This window comes from Centrocercus urophasianus, unplaced genomic scaffold (genome assembly GCF_019232065.1).
Source record: "Centrocercus urophasianus isolate 14NV4802_14NV808 unplaced genomic scaffold, USGS_Curo_1.0 seq_15, whole genome shotgun sequence".
In the NCBI taxonomy this organism is placed as follows: domain Eukaryota; kingdom Metazoa; phylum Chordata; class Aves; order Galliformes; family Phasianidae; genus Centrocercus; species Centrocercus urophasianus.
This window is the reverse complement of record NW_024884697.1, coordinates 46,865,940-46,883,483: the sequence shown is the minus strand read 5'-3', so window position 1 is coordinate 46,883,483 and position 17,544 is coordinate 46,865,940. Positions and strand designations below refer to the sequence as shown.

Here is a 17,544-nt window from a genome sequence, read left to right as displayed (position 1 = left end):
TTACTAGAACAATTTTTTTTTCCTTAGACTCAGCCAGTAGCAAGTGGTCAGAGATGGATGGATCCAAGTAGCAGCCACGAAGGGAATATTCCAAGGTTGTTAGAGAGCGTGCTGTTCTGTAGTGGTTGGTGAAGTGACAGAAACTAAAATCCTAAGATTACCAACAGCCCTGAAGTCATTGCTCTTTTAGGTAAGTTATCATCAATCCATCCACACTAGAAAATTCTACCTGAAGAACAATACTTTGACTGCAAGACAGCACTACACATAGCATTCCACTAGAATTCCACTGTAAATTTTGCTTTCTGAGGTAAGGTACTAATTATTGCTAGAAAGCATTATAGAAGATCTCAAAATGTATTGCAAAGGAAAACAAAATATTCTTATTTTTTATCTTGTTGCACGAGGAGATACTGGGCTTGCATGTCTTGTCATTTCCATGAAGAGATGGTAATCCCTATCAGTGATGGCTGAACGACATCCTTCAGTTCTCCAATTTAAGGAAATCATTCAGTTATTTAAACAGTGTTCATTTGGCAGCAGAAATTGGCCCATAAACTTATCAGCCCTTTTTCACGTGCAGGCATAAACACTGTGATAAATATATGCCTGGACAGAACATTAAGATAAACACTTTTTTCTCAGTGCCTCTCTAATTTTTTTCTCTTTGTAATGAGAATGAAAGTAACTCAAGAATCCACTTTTTCCTGTCACACTCAATTTTTGAGGCTCAAAATCTCAGTAATTTAAATAAAATCCAAGAAAATGCAAATGAACATTGAAAGACTTAGAACTGCAAATATATTTTCCACTAATAAGGAGTTAATAGAACCATGCATTTTTTTCCCCATGTATGGGAGATGTCTAAGTTTTAGTATCTAGTCTCATATCCACACTGTGGCAAGAAATTCTATTTTCTCAGCACACTATCCCCCATATACTTGTAATGAAAAAAAAACAAACAAAACCCAAACAAGTAAAAGACTACACCAAGCCCAGACGAAACACTTCCTTCTTTCCACTTAACAGCAGAGGTGCCTGCCTTGGTCATAAGAGGACCACAGAAAACAAATGGGGTGCTATTCTCCATTGTGTCGGCAGTGTAAATATGGTAGTTGGTAAGACTTATGTTCAGCACCACAAACACTGTATTTAATGACAATTTTAATGCTCATTTACTTTCACTGATATCCCTCTCTCACATTTTTCTCCTTAAATTATTTCAGAAATACGATCCTGGTTCTGTTTTCTATCAAGTTGAGACACTACAATTAGATCACTTAGAGCATGGGAATTACCTGCAAAAATCTAGTTACATCCCCTTCCATTATGGCAATTCTATTTCAGGAGTCACTCAGGATTACAAATTCTTTATTAAATAGTAAAACAGAGCTGCTGTTCTGGGTGTTATTTATTGTATCTAACAGTCAAGTACTGACTGCTATGCTTTAAGTGCTTCCTGATTTTTTGCTTTTGGATGTCCCCACTCCTCTTCTATTACATAACTTCTCATAAATCTAAGAATTTTATCTCACACTGGAAAGGACTCTGCTTGCTCTGTTTGTCAAATTTCTGTGTCACAAATGTAATTAAAAATAACAGATTCAATTGCTGACTTCAAATGACCTTGCAAACACATAACACTGTATTCTTCATAAACTAACTTTTTACTGCTTTTCTCTTCATCTAGTCATAGAATTTCTACAGTTAACAAGAGCAAGTCAGAAACACAGGAAGTTGTTTTGAGAAAATATTCCACAAAGAATCATAAAATTGCCAAGGTTGGAAAAGACCTCTAAGATCATCCAGCCCAGCCCAACTGCCCACCTATCACAAATATTTTCCACTAAACCATGTTCCTCAGTACAACATCCAAATGTTCCTTGAACATCTCCAGGATTGTTGACTCCACTACCTCTCTGGGCAGCCCATTCCAGTGCATGACCACTCCTTTGGAGAATTAGTGTTTCCTGACTTGAATCTCCCCTGGCACAAATGTCCAGGCCATTCCCTCTAGTCCTACTGCTAGCTACATGGGAGAAAAGGCCAACCCCTGCCTCACCACAAACCTTTGCTTCAGTACATGCACTGTTTGATAACCCAAGCAAAAAGTCGAGAGCCTTGCAGGTCCACTTCCAAGGAAAGAAAAAGCACAGGATTTCCTCACTGTAATCAGCACAACCTTCTTTTCCTCTGTAGTCTGCAAAGCAACTAAGTAACTTGATGAAGATCTCAAACAGACTATCTGGTGGTTCTAACTCTTTGCTAGATCGGCAGTGGGAAGCGCTGAAGCGTGACTTACATGCTTGAATAGCCTGGCTGGCTAGAAGCCCAAGTGTACAAACAGGTGAGAATTCTGTTCTCCATTTCAAAATGCTGCTAGACAAAGGCAGCATATTAAGAATGACCAAAATATACAACGTAATGGTTAATATGCTAAGCAACATAAGATCATAAAAATGATCATATTGGATGGATTCCAAAGTCTGTCTCGTTCGGAAGCTTGTGTAGTAGGAATACATGGCTATAGAAAGAATATGTTCTGATTTCACATACAAGATATGATTTGGTAAACAGTGCTACTTCCTTTGAAGCTTTTCCCAACTTCCAACAATCTGCTCTGACAGACTTCTTAACTGCAACCGAAAATTTTGCAACAGCCGATGTACTTTTCCTTTATGATGTTCCTCATACCTTTTAGTTCTTGCACGATTCGATACCTAAGAAGTTGCCTTACGTGAAAAAGCAATTTGTGCTGCTTGTTTTTAACTATCTTGCTGATGATTTATTTCACTGCTCTTCAAGCTTTGGATGGCAGAGTAACTAATTCTTCTCCATACACCTTCGCTATGGATTTACAATGTTCTGTATCACGAGTGTAATAAACTCAGTCATCACTTCTGCAGGCTCTGTATCCTCTCAGTTTATCTCCTCTTGTTCAACAATCTGTCCCCTTTCTTTTATCCTTGTTGGGCTTATGTATACTTTCTTGTTCTACCATACTGATTGGAAATGTAAGAATCAGAATTGCAGACAATATTCAAGAAATGGAACTACAACTGTGTACAATTACACAGTAATTACTTCTATTTTGTTCTCTCTTTCCTCATCAGTTCCTAAGAACTCTTCAGTTTTTTCTAGTGCTTCTTACAATTTTGAAAACATAGTTAAAGCTCTTATCCCCAATAAGTAATACTTAGCATTTATCAAAGCTAAATTTAATTTGCATATTACTACCCAGCTTCATATATTCTTCCACAGCTTTCATCATTGTGGAAGCTCCTGCTATGAGTAATTTTGTACCACTGGCAAACCTAGACATGTCTTTGTCTCCTACAGCTAATTAATTATGAATATGAACTCTTTATTTAGGAAGAAAAAAGGTTCTTTCAAGTGTTCTTACCAGCTTTGTTTTATCCTTTTCACTACTGCTTCTCATTTGAAACAGAAAACTTGCAGTGAAATGTTATGTAGCTTCCCTGCTTGAAATTTAGTACTGGAGAAATACTTGAGGTTTTTGTTAGCAAATGGATTTTGAATTTGATTATACTCAGATTACTATAACAGAATTGAATTTTGATCATAATATTTCAAATCAAGTTCTATGCAATAATCTCTGCATTGCTCAGGAATCACCTGTTCATTTGTGTGCTCTCTCTCTAAGAAAGAAGAAAAGTTGTCATTCCAAATTTTTCTTCTGTTTCATGCTATGTCATTTACCAGGCTAGCACAGGCAGAATAGAATTTGAACTATTATTTAATTATCTAGCTAAATAAAATCTCTAACTTCTTTAACATGCCAGCCACTGCTGCCATCTACTCTGGTCAGCACTATGCATCTCATATTATCTGAGCATAAACAGGTTTATACTACTCACCGATAAAGAAAACACGTTTACTTTATTTCAGACAAGGTTTCTTTATTGCTTAGAAACATTTCTTCACTGGCATCATCTATTTTGTAATGCCCTACTGCAAATTAAATGTGAACAATATGCTATATGTTACCTCCTTCCTATCGTGTTTAAAAAATTATTTTAGGTTTACAAGCTCTTCTAAAAACAGGCATTCCACTTTACTCATCTATTTTAAAAACATTTAATATTTGTAAAAAAACCCACATATTTGATTTTCATGTGTATGCTTTCTGCTATCTCAGTTGAACTCTTACAGTTTGTTGTCCTCTGTGCAGCATTCATTTGAGGATACAAAACCCACACTATTTTGTGTTTAAAGGAGGAATTATTTGAACTATGTGCTCTTTTCTGCCAGCTTTTTTTTCCATGAGACACATTTAGTTGTGTTGCTGTCCTGTTTCTACAAAGAAGACTACGAATATAAGACAAGGTGCTAAGGAATCTCTAAGTGAAGACTGGCAGTTTGAAGTATAGCCTCTTTTCCAGTTGAATTCTGGCCAAAGTTTTGGAATAAATGGAGCCTTCTAATTTAAACTTGTAATTTTTATTTTAAACCATAAATTAAACTTCCACATTATAGCAACAAAATGCCTACCACTAGTCAAGCTAATGGTCAGCATTTAGATGAGGATATGAAATACAAACATATACCATAAGAGGGATTACATAATAGAGAAAGGGCATTTCAAACGTACCACATTCACTGGCTGATTCACCCACCAACTGGAAGAACTGCTGAGCAATTTTCAGATGATCTCTCTAGGAGAGGAAAAAAAATTCAACTAGGTGAAATGAAGAACAACATGCAGGCAAACTGGGGTTGAAGTAAAACCAGAAAAGGTAAATTATGCCACTGTATAGGTCTAGATACACTGGAATACTGTAAAAGCAAACAGAATTTGGAAGCACGACAGGGAAGTCAGCTTTAGCTTGATTTACTTTCAGGACTAGTAACAGAAACTTGCAGTTTATTCATTATGGCTTAAGAACTGTATGGAGTAATATGAAGAGACTCAGAGATCCTGCAATGTAAATGTGAGATGACTTTCACTCCGTTCCAGTCCCTACAGATCTGTTCATATCCTACTGTTGAAGATGCTGGAGAACCTTGTGGATTTAACTCACCGAATCCATTTCTTGTCCAAGAGCTGCATTTACCACTCCTTTGAGGATATACTCCTGGAAAAGAAGAGTAAAGAGGATCAAAAAAGGCAATGTGAAGATTTCAGGAGACCTAGAGCAGTGTTCTCGCACATATTTTTCTTTCTAAAGTTAACTCTATCCCAAACCAGTTTAACTGATAGCTGGTTATTACCAGAGCAAGTGTTTCGGTACAGCATCACAGTCACCTCCCAAAAATCTATACTACTTGTTAGCTAGTCACTTCTGCTAAATATTCGGGCTGCAAAGAAGTAGAGTGTTTCCTGATAAGACTTAATATTCAAAGATTATGTACCAGAAGTTACACCATAACATAACATAGTATTATGCCCTCTTCACCACCATTTGGCTAATAATCAAGTGCAATTGTTCCACTAATGCAAGGATCCAATGCCTAGTACACACACACAGGTTAACCAGCACCCATGCTCCAAAAGGCAGTGTTTCTCATCAGGGTAAAAATGTCAAGAGATTTGTGCTCATACTGTTCTACTGAAATTAGGAACCAGAACAGAGTAATCTCTACTCTGAGCTACACAGGCAGTTCTATTCTCACTGAGCAAGATTTTCTTAGCATGTAACAGATTCATTTGTCTTGTTTAAATCTTATAATCCAGCGTTCTAGCTATAAATGTGTTGTAGTAGGTTCTCCTGATAAACTTGGATAGATCCTTCAGATATAAACACAGGAAAGGAGGAAAAAAAAAGGACTGTAAAGATGAACAAAATGTAAGGAAACAATCTGACGGCTAAGTAATCATTTCAGTATATCAACTCCTACAGATGCAAAATTAAATCCTATAGACTCCATGACAAAGAAGAAATTTGATAAGAACTATAGGTGAACTATAGAACTATATGTGTAGTTTTGCAGTCTTAATGGGGAGTTCCTTCCGAGTGTGGATAAGAAAATGGAGAAAAAAATCCACAAAGATTCTCAATTTAAAATGTATCAAGTGGGTGATATCGTGGTATACATATAAGCTTGTATATGGGGAAAATGCAGGGAGAAAATAGGGGCCAGAGAAGCAATATTGGTATAAAACTGTTTAAGGAGGGCATATATAGCTGCTTAAGTATTAAGTATACTGAAAAATGCAAGAACTAGAAAGCAAAAAGAAACAGCAGAAGGCACACCTCAGCACAGAATTACCAGATCTGTTTTTAATGTTTCCCCCCCTTCCTCTCTCCATCCATCCCTCACACACACTCGTGAAAGGTCTCTTGCATGCCCAGTTATGTGATCTTTGGAAACTCAACTGCGAAGAGGAATAAATCAGAGACTAGAGATGCTGGAACAGCCACAAAAGAAAATGACAGTAGGAGTCAAGGGATATTTCAGTTTTCACTCATGGCAGCCAAAGTGAGATGGGATTAGAAGAGACCTACTATTTAATTGAAACGTTGAATCGAATCTGGCTCATTTTTATTGAAATGGCTTCAGGACAAACCACATGAGTGTCTGAGCTAGCAGATCTTGAGGGATGGTGATAACCACCACCGAGGGAGAAGTGACAAACAGCTGTAGTTGGAAGAGAGCTTTCATCTATACAGTAATGGTCAGCTCCCTAGAATCAAATCTGCACAAAGAGTTGCATTTTCAATCGACCCTGGGCAGTATAGTACTAAACGTGCTGGGTACTCATGTATGTATATATAATATTCTATGGATGACTCTTAAATCTATCACTGATAAAAGGATAAAACATGAGAGTTTTAAGGGTGGGAATGGAGCAAGATATCTGCAGGATACCGGTTTTGTATGTGGCAGAATTCACACTGATTTATAGCCTGTCTATGTACCATGACATCATTTTCCAATTACCTGTGGAGCTGTAGGTTCCAAGTCTTTAATCAGGTTATAAGCTTCCTGCACATCATCTGAAATACCAGATGTTAGAATGCATGACAAATCATGGCATGTTGTATTAGAACAAATCACTCATCCTCTACAACATTCCCCTATAGTCACAGATGAAGAAATAAAGCATTTAGACAGGAAGAGAAAGGTACCTATAAATCACTGTGAATTTATATCACAATGGTGATGGTTTCCTAGAACTCGAATAACAAACATGGTGTGAGTAATAGCTTCTTTATTACTACAGTTTTCCTACTAGAGATGACTCGGTTCCTTGTTCATAATCTAGTGGCTGACTTTCCAACAGTACAAGGTCAAGATAATAAATCCATTACTTTCTTGTTGTATCTCTTTTCATATTTATTTATTCCATATGCAGGATAAGGTAAGATGTTTCTGAAGAGAAACTTCATTTTTTCTTATCAATATTTCAAAATCTGTCCAGCACCTCTTACCTGATCCTACTTCTAACAAGCAAAAACACCACTAGCATAGAAGTTTAAATGTAAAGTTTGGATTCAATAGGCAACTTTGGATCTTCCTGAGAAATAGTAACTGAAAATATCCTAAATCTTATGAAGATGCCCTTTGAACTGACAAAACGTTGTTAATACAGCATTATACCAGCTGCTTATAAGAATAAACCTTACCAAACAAAGCTTCCTTTTGAACAGTACATACCATCCAGACAGCACGGTGACAGTACTCCAGGGTGACTTAAGGCAATATGCATTGGAGATCTCGAGCTCCAATTCATCCCTGACCAACAACTCTGCTTTTCTACCCATTCCCTAGAGCAGCCACATAGTAAGCCCGTACATACTATACAAAAGCAATCACTTTTTATAAAAAAACTAGAAATAGGTTTTTGGGTTTTCTTCTTTGACTAGTGTAGCTCATCAGTGTTGGCACAAAGCAAGAGACAAGATCGCCATTTGAGTTTGTCAGCAGGGCATGAGGGGAGAAAGGAACTACAGCAGCCCTGCTTTCTGATCAGTGTGGACCATCAACACAGAATTCTGCTCTTCGGGCTCTGAAGAAGTTCCCTAACAAATATAGGAAATTCAGATTGGCATTCCTGGCCCAATACCCTAAAACTCACTACCTTAAACAGAAGAAAATGGGAAGCACATTTGTGCTTCAGTCTCTCCACTTCAAAGCACGCCTTTATCAGAAACCTTGTAAGTTTTGGAGAGATGGTTCAAATCATTGGGAGTGTTCTTGACTGATCCTGCTGCACTATGCAGATTTTTAAATGAAGACATAGCATAAGCACATTTTTATCCTAACTCTATAGCATTCCTTTATCAGTATGCATGTTATTTGAATAACAAAGAACGGAACTTGACTGAAATTATTGCAAGTTTGGCAGCACAGGAGTAAATGGACTGTTTTTTAACTGACACAAATTTGCTTTGCTTCTGTATAAGTAGAGATCAAGTTGAAGCATAACTTCTTCAATAATGTTGTTAATAATAATATTATTGATAATAATACTAGTACTGCTTTCAATCATATTGATTACCATAATAATGGACACAATGTTTGCCAGGAGCAGCAAATGCAGAGTTACAAATGTCAAGCATACCGACTGAACCAATGGATACCAACTTGTATGGATAAGGAAATAGGAGCACACGCTTGACTTCAGCAAGGTCTTTTGACACAGTCCCTATAATATTGTCACAGCCAATTTCTATCTCACCAGTTTAGCCATCTCTACAAATCCAAGAACCCCCAGTTCTATGTGGATTTATAGATTTATTTGAAGGCATACAATTACAGCCCTTCTCTACAAGCTGTGGGAATTTGTTTACATCACTATTTCTCAGAGATACTGAAAAGCAAATATATTACACAGTGCTGCAAAATAAAAAGCATTTTTGGGAGTGATCAGTTGAGAGCAGATAAATAAAAATCATCCCTGAAGCAATGAGAGAGCCAGAGGAAGGCATATTTACCTTGCCGGAGATAGTAAATCACAAGATTCAGTCTTGCCTCAGGAATAACATCAACCAGAGGAGGCAGCACCTGCAAAGCTCCTTCTCCCCCTCGGAACACCACCTGCAAATAAAAGCAGCATATTGATAACTGTTTATTATAATCTTCGTTATGATTCTTTAATTCCTATGTTAACAGTAAGAAGAGGTCAACAGTACTGTCTTTAGTGTAATTCCTGCTTTAATGTAACAATAAAATTATATGTATGACAACCTTTGTTCTAAAGAACATTTAAGTACATAATTCATCAGCAGAGATTGACTGATCTCAGGTTTTAGCAGCTGAAAGCTGTGACACATTACATACCAAATGTTTTAAAGAATATGGCCCAGAACAAAAGTGAGAACAAGTACAAAATTAGTTTCCTTATGATTATGCATTTGAGAAAAAAATAGGATAAGTATTATAGAATTGTTTAGAATACAATTAGATCTATAAAGGATTCAGTGCTTTATACTTCAGTGTTACATGACAGTTCCTCCAGAAAAAAAAAATACAAATCTAATATCCTGACTCGATAGACTTCTGGCAAAAAGACCAACATTCACAATAAAGAATTTTAACTTATAAAGTCCAATCTGAAATCACTGTTAGGTTTTGTGATCAACGACTGCCTGATAAATAATGGCTATTAACAATTGTTCAGCAAAGTAATAATACCATTGTAGGAGCATTAACAGGTACTCAGTGACTCTTCTACTGCAGAATGCATAAATATTTTGGCTTGTGTTGGTATCTTTTTCCCCATGCACTGCTTGTCAAGTACTGTTTTGATAAAGACCATTTTCCTGAGTTATCTTAATTCCACTGACATCGTAGTCAATTGTAGACAACACTGAGCTGACAGTTCAAGGTCATGCATTCTGGTTTGTTTCTATACTACCCTAGTTGACTAGTCTCTACAAAATATCTTGCTAGGTTATTCTTACAGGCTATGAATTATTTTAATATGCCTTTTGTGTAAAAGCAACAACATTATTATTTTTGTGATACAGTCTCACACTGTCAAAGAAAATGCCAGGGTAAAAAAAAGCACCAGCAATAAACTTGATGGCACATTGATTATACAGGCCAGTTTTCTGGAATAGGACTTATAGGGCAGCAGAGATTCAGATGTTTGCAGATCCCAAAATATTCCCTTTCATAAGTCTTCAAAAAAAAGTTCTACAAACAACTGCAGACCCCATGAAACTCAAGAAGCACATTACTTACCAGATTATGTTTAATGAGCTCCTTCCCAAACTCAAAAGATGATGAGGCACTGTCCGTCAAGTTCTTGAGTTCTGCCTGGAATTACATATACGCAGAAAGTTTAATAATAACACACAAAAAAGCACAGAGACATCAATGCAGGTTCATATTTGTCCCAAAACTGACAGAAACATCTCCACCAGTGCTGGGTCAATGGAAAGTTGTGCCTTCCCACGTTTATATGACGATTTTTGCAAATTGAATAATCCACAGACATAAGGTCAAAAGTGGACCAGGAAAACAGTAAAACCACTGTGCGTGCACCCATGTGTACAGATGGCTTAACGCTAGAATAACTGAAGTAGGTTAAACTCCTAAGAGGACACAGTGATGTGGTACTAGGCCATTATCAACACGATTAACTGACTACGAAAGATAACAAGGAAAAGAAATGCCTGAGGGATGTCTTGAACTAAATGAAGGCAAACTGAAGGGCTGTCAAATAGATACCTCAGCAGCCCTTCCGTTGTATAGTCGGAAATGGTTACAAGCCTTGAGGTTAAGAGCAATGGTGCTGTCAGGAACTTGCTGAAGATAAACAGCTAGCACTTCTTGTGATACATCATAGTAATCTAGTTTATAATAGCATAGAGCCACATACACATTCAGAGCCAAGTACTCCCTGCAGAAAGGAAAAAAGAGCATTTAAGACAACATTTCAATCCAACAGATAGTTATATTACAGAATATTAAAATCAGTGATGAAGCCCTATATCTTCAACAAATATCTTCAACAAACACATCAAATTTGGGATTTCTAAATACTTGTTAGGTATCTTTATACCTCTAGTTCGTGATATAAGTTGCACAGATCCATTAACAGACATGCATGAGTTTTTTTCAATGGCAGCTATTCCAACACAATAACTGACAAAATGGTTGGCTAGCAAGTCTTTAAAAATGTGGTAATTCACACTGAGGAAATCCATAGAAAATAAGAACTTTCGTCCTGGCAGAATAGGATTTTCTGTGCAATACGTGTGAAAACATTTATATGCATTTAAAACTTTGAAAACATTTCAACAGATTCAACATGTTCTATTATCTTAGAAATACTATTTATTTATTTATTAAAGAAAACTAAACAGGCTACTGCAAGCTATGAAAACAGAAGAACGAGGCACAGAAATAAGACAGATATTTGTGGTAACAGTAAGTAAAAAGACAATTGTTACAAAGGTTACTCGCTTAGCTTTCCATGATTGCTTCTACAGATTTAGAATTTCAAGAACTCTTTCCTGAGCATTAAATTACATATGGACATTATGAAGGACACTCAGCTTTCTCTAATGCACTCAAGAAGAGACAGTGCCAAAAGACAGCTACGTATTATGGGGTTGCAATTTCTATTCTACCAAACTGCTTTTCCAGCCGCTTAAGAATTCATTTTGTTCCTTTTCAAATTATGAACTAAGAAGTAGAATATGATAGAAAAAACATAATACTTAAAGAAATGCAAAGAGCTTTCTAAATAACCACTGAGAGCTGATCCGCTTCTTAGAAAGGGTAACAGGTGAAGCAGAAATCAGTGATCAAAAGCAAGGCTCACCAGACTGATCATCAGAATTGTAATTCAATTACAACAATATCAGAGACACCAAAGTAAGGTTTAGAGTAGAAATGCCCACCGATTTTCAAGAAGAATGCATTTGTAGATATCAATAGCTTCTTGGTAGTGGGACCGCATGTAGTGGATAGATGCCAAGCTAAGCTGATCCTCTGTAATGTCTTGCAGATTTTGGTGAGAGCTCATCAGTTTCTTCTCATCACTGAACTAGAACAGAAAGTGAGACATTGTCAGAAGAGTTCAATGAGAAATACATTTTAAGTTAATATGCTGGATTAGTTTTGTCCTTGCTGGCAAGCAGCAAGTGATTCATTTTTAACATCTGGATGTTACTTCAAAGTTAATTTGAACAGTGAAGAAAGCCAAACATTAAGACCAGTTGTAAACAGATTAATTAAGCATGAGTTTTCCTTTAAGTTGTGATTCAGACACAATTATACATCATGTGCCTTGCTGGATAAGAGAGCTTAATTAATCAATTAAGTTATTTCACAAATATAATTCTGCAATGCAGGATTTAGTTTACTATTCAAGTTGGCACTTTTTTTTCTATTAACAAAAGAAATCTTATTTCTCGGGGATAGCAGAAAAATGGAAGTCCTGCCAACACTCAAGCACTAACTTCCACAACACTTCTTTACAACACTAGCAAATTCTCCTTCTTTCAAAATTCCTGTTAAAGCACTGATTTTTAAAATTGCTGTCGAGCACAGAACAAATGCACTAGGCTACAAGAAAGCAACAGAGTTCAACAATCAGCTTGTACTTGTGTAAGTAATAAAGTTGAGGCTATCCAGCAATTATTTTACTCAAAACAGTTATTCCAGTGCTTTTTATCAAGGACATCTTTTAAGTACCGGTGTAGAAACATTTTAAGATTACTCTTCTAAACCAACAGAAATTTAAGGAAGAGAATCTAGCATCAAAGCTAGCATGCAGGACTTGTATTTTATTTTGCCCAAAACTCAGTAGCACAATACTGGCTGGGTATCATACAGGAAGGATGGTACAAAAGCAAATGGAAGGGAAGACAGCCACAGGTGGTAACTGAAACAGTCATTTAACTGTTGTTGAAATTTAATTAAGTCTGATGCCATAAACATGATTACTTTTTGGACAGTGAATGACTTATGAGGATCAGAAATACCTTATGAGCCTTCTTGCTCAAACTGCTAAGCACAACTGCAAATTAGGAAACTTTGGTAACTTCAAAGAAAAAGAAAACAGTGGTGTATGCATTTCTGATTCTGTTCAAAGTCTCAGGTCCTTCATAATAAAAAATACCACCAGGTTCTTATTGTACAACTTGCATGAAGCTGGTTGGTAAGGCTTTTTGTAGATACTTGCTGAGGGCATCCATTCCAAGATCTGGTTTTTACACTTGCTTTCTCCACCACAGTTTATTACAGGAGAGTGGTTGCAGAAAATCTTTATTCTCCTTCCAACACAGACATTTTAATTATTTGCCCAGATTGCCAGAACACATTACAAATTACCAAATTGAAAAGAAAACAAAGCAAAGCACGAGTGAAGAAAGGACATTGTACCTTATGTGCCAGGTGAAAGAGTAAACGGTTCTGAAGACGACTCTTAGGTGCTGAAAGGAAAATTCAGTAAGTATTTCTGCAAAGAACAATTCAGGACATCCAGCTTTTATTTTAACATGCATACGCATGCATTTTTCATTAACTAGCCCAAATACAGTTCTTCACTGTACTTCACTTCAGCAATTTTAATTGGTTTTAAAGCCTTCCTGCTTCCCATCTTCATTCCCTGTCCATTTCTTTTGAAATCCCTGCTGAAAATATTTTTTGATTGGCCTCTTCCTTCCATGAGTCTTAAAACTGAATAACTGCACTACCATTTCTCTGCTGGTCCTTCTTGTTAAAGTGTGGTTTTTTTTCTGATGCCATGCAGGACCTCTCTCACAGAATTAAAAAAAAGCAGTGACAAGCTCATAATCGAGGTTCTTTTCACAGTGTGCAATATTTGAAGTAAATTGTGATTCATATTTCTAGGAATCTTGTCAACTTTCAGTATACTGCAAATTCCAGTGCTGCTACCATTTGTTTATGTGATGATATCATACATAGTTCTAATATTTCTTCAGTCCAGAGGAAAAAAAGGCACATTAATGCACTCAGATGCGCATTAATGTACTCCTGTACAGGGAGCAGATAAGATTCAAACAAAGACATGAAGAGAGAAGAGTGTCTTTCTAAAGCCACTCAAGTCCTCTAAACTTCTGGCTCTAACATGATTAGGAATTGCATTGAACACATTTCACATGCACAAACTGTTAACTGCAGAGATTTAAGTGACTACAGAGAGCCTTGTTCACTGAGATTGAGGAAGGTTCTTAGTCAACAAGCTATTAACTTCTTTTGGGAGCAATCTTCCAAAAAGCCTTTCCTTGTTTCCTGTGTTTTCTTCAGCCTACTCAGCTAATGAGCACTCTCATTTTTGCTCAGACCAACCAGTTGGCAACCCAGGATTTACATGGAATTTTTACAAAGAACAGAATTACTTACTGTGTTTACAGGGCCAAGAAAATGCAGAGTTAGCAAAGCAGTGGCCTGTAACACAACACTACAATTCTTCTGACATCCTAAACCATGAAAGAGAGCTCAAACCACCAAAACCTCTTTCTCTTCCCTCTCAAAGATGGAAATTTCTAGCAATAAATTAGATTTATTTTAAATGGCAATTTAGGGACAGATTTCCATACTTCTTACTTTTTCTCTACTCTTATAATAAGGAAACTGTAATGCCAAAAACGAACCAGGCCACTGTCATCAGACGGGCACTGTAAAACTCTGTGTACTCTCAACAGCCGTGTCTAGAAAAAAAAAAAGACAGCACATTTTCTCTCTAAAGACTTTCTAGAATAGAAGAGTACCAAAAGGAAAAGGTGGAACAAGAGTTCTCACAAAACCAAAATATCTCGCCAAGTATTACTATCCAAGGATCAAGTAGGTAGAAAGCTACATGGTCTTCAGTCTAGGATCTACTAAGGAATTCTCATTGACCTAATAAAACAAAGGAAAGCCTTTCTGATCTGCAATCAATACTGTGTTGTTATTGACATCGCAGTCATGGACTGCTGCACATGGACCCCACATGTGCTTTCATGCAAAACTTCAACCAACAGCAACCACTCTTTGCAATTCAAAACATTCGGTCATCAAAGACTCCAGAAATACAAGCAGGACAATTTGTGGGATTTACACTGAAAATAACATATTGTATAACCACAGTCCAGCGAACAAAGACACCAACGTTCCTTTTTTTGCATAGGTTTTATATTTTTTTTAGTAGGCTTTAGCATGAATTCCTCTGTAAGTGACTTGCAAGCAGTATTCCCTCGAGAACCTAAACTGAGGAATTATTGTTTCACTGGTCAACCAATGACGGTAGTGCTGCACTCACACATCTGGCATTTGATCTGACATTGAAATTGCTATTCACTAGCTGGCAAGAGCTGGAGGGTTAGTCCACGTTATTCTATGCCTAAAACCAGGCAAAAGGTAAAACCCAAGTTCTGATAGTTTGCTTAGACATATGGAATAGGAAAAAACCTCCCGCTTCGTAAGATACAGTATTACCTGAGAGAATCCATCTTTTATTCTTTAAAATACAACCTTTTTACATGATGTCAGGCAAGGAAGAGGAGGGTCAAAAACAACAACAAAAAATGTCGCCCTGTTGACATTATAAGCAGAACTGTGGAAACATTCAATAACAGCACTTTTTCCCTGCGCTGAATTTGTTTTTTGAGAGACCTATGAACAAAGTCAGATTAATTTCCAGATACAATCAAATAATAAATATTAAATAAAGCTGCTGTTAATCACTGGGGCAGGAAGGGGTGAAAGTGCCTCATCATCAAAGAACCGTCTTTTGAGAAACGCTAGACTTGCTCTTTTACTACTCTCTGTCATCAAATGTCATTGTCATTGACCTATCAATGCCACAAGAAAGCACAAATTTCTTTTCCTGTCCTATTTTTTCAAGAAAACCGCTTTCTTTTTTGTTTTGTTTGTCTATTTGTATCAGCATTTAGAAATCTAGGGATGACAGTGCTGCACTGTGATAAACCAGACCCTGCTCCTGTGTCTAGTACTGGCCTTGTACGAAAGAAATCACTGAGACAGTCGGACTGGACATATCTCTTTCCACCTAAGAAATGCAACAATATCTCTATACTAGAATTTTTGTAATTATCAGTGCTGATGTTTCAGGGACTATAGACATATTGACATGGATCTATAGAGCACTTCACATGCTAACAGGTGTAGAATACATCTGAAACTGCCACAGCTGGGAGGGGTAAAGTTGGCACAGGGATGAGAAGGCTTCATCCAGGTAACACAGAAAATATGACCAAAGAAATCCCTATTATGCTGTCCCTAAGAAACAACGCCCTGCTCACCTGAACACAGCTGAATGAAGCCCTCTGTGCCTCAGAACCACAGTCTTTCTGGTGGAGGGAAAGTGCAATGGTAAGGGAAAAATGTCAGGAAAAAACAGAGTCCAACACTGAGGTTCATGCTTATACGCACTTAAATAGCTCAACTGTTGAGAATTTTCTCACAAAACCTGCAGAGATAATTCACTGAAATTTTCACTTTCCTCAAATACTTTTATTCTTTCTTATACTTAAAAGTCAGTTCAACTGTGTTCAGTTCTGTGCAGTACACACGCGCTTCATTTCAGGCATGCTGGAGCACAGTAACTTGAAGATGACTGAAACAAAAACAGTTATTTCTGTTATGTGGATTCCACTATGCTTTAAAAAGCAAATAAAAAATCCAGCACACAAACCAAATGCAAGCAACAAAACACCACCAAACCAAAATACGGCTAGTAGTTTTTAAAGTTTAAAGATCTATAATTTGATACTTTCTTGTGTGCACTTTGAAAGTTCAAACCCAGCTGTTTTAAAAACAGTGGCTAAAATGCAATGAAAATGAACTTCTGTGCTCAAGAAATACGGTACAAGCAGACAGCAAATAATTTTGCATGTAGGGAAAGATGCGGCCTAAAAGAAAAGAAAATCCAGCAATGTTGCCATGCTCTCTTGTAACTGCACATTTTCATTGGCGATAACTCTCTGACACCTGGCAAACATTTGTGCAGGAATAAGCAAAATTGGTTTGGAAAATGCTACCATTCTTATTAATTCATCTCTGTTTTGCTTTTGTGCAATATTGCTCCTTCCTGCATAGGCTGAAATGAGAAGTATCTGTTCAGTTAAACCACATTCTGAGCTGACACATGAAGCGCTGTGAAGAAGCAAATTAATTATAAAGTGCTGCCCAGCAAAAAATAGAAGGAAAAAAACCTCTAATGACAAGTTAATACAACCCTATCTGTGCATGAAGCTTAATTGTAAATCTCCACATTTAAAATATAGAGACTGGTTGTTTGGTTTTTTTTTGTTTGTTTTTTTGCAGCCTCACTTATGTGCAAATCACATTTGCTGGCATGTATTTTGTGGTTTAGAAGAATACTGTTGGTTCTTGTATTTTTCTTAATGCAGTGCTAGCTAAAGGCTTCTGAGAGCACTGTGCAGGCTTCTGAACACCAGGTTTCGTTGCCAGCATTTCTGTGCAAATGTGGCAGGTTCAGTTTCTGATCCTTGTCATTTATTTCTTGAAGGCACAGGACTGGGAACGCAACTTAAGACTACTTGGTTTGATAATGAAAAATTAACACATGTATTATTATTTATTAAGCTAAGATGAAGACTTGGCTGCATTCTTACAAAGCAAGATGGGCTGATA

At 36.9% G+C, this 17,544-nt stretch overlaps 1 protein-coding gene across 1 annotated transcript in view; it reads right to left on the bottom strand.

The window, feature by feature from the left end:
* The window catches only part of TTC26 (tetratricopeptide repeat domain 26), a 44,243-nt gene that overhangs the window by 15,685 nt on the left and 11,014 nt on the right, over positions 1-17,544 (bottom strand). The window contains exons 5-12 of the mRNA XM_042816025.1: positions 13,306-13,355; positions 11,820-11,965; positions 10,642-10,813; positions 10,153-10,227; positions 8,901-9,003; positions 6,904-6,959; positions 5,043-5,096; positions 4,613-4,676 (exon numbers count right to left, since the gene is read on the bottom strand). Of these exons, the coding sequence (XP_042671959.1) occupies positions 4,613-4,676; positions 5,043-5,096; positions 6,904-6,959; positions 8,901-9,003; positions 10,153-10,227; positions 10,642-10,813; positions 11,820-11,965; positions 13,306-13,355 (720 nt within the window). The remainder of the gene's footprint in view (positions 1-4,612; positions 4,677-5,042; positions 5,097-6,903; positions 6,960-8,900; positions 9,004-10,152; positions 10,228-10,641; positions 10,814-11,819; positions 11,966-13,305; positions 13,356-17,544) is intronic.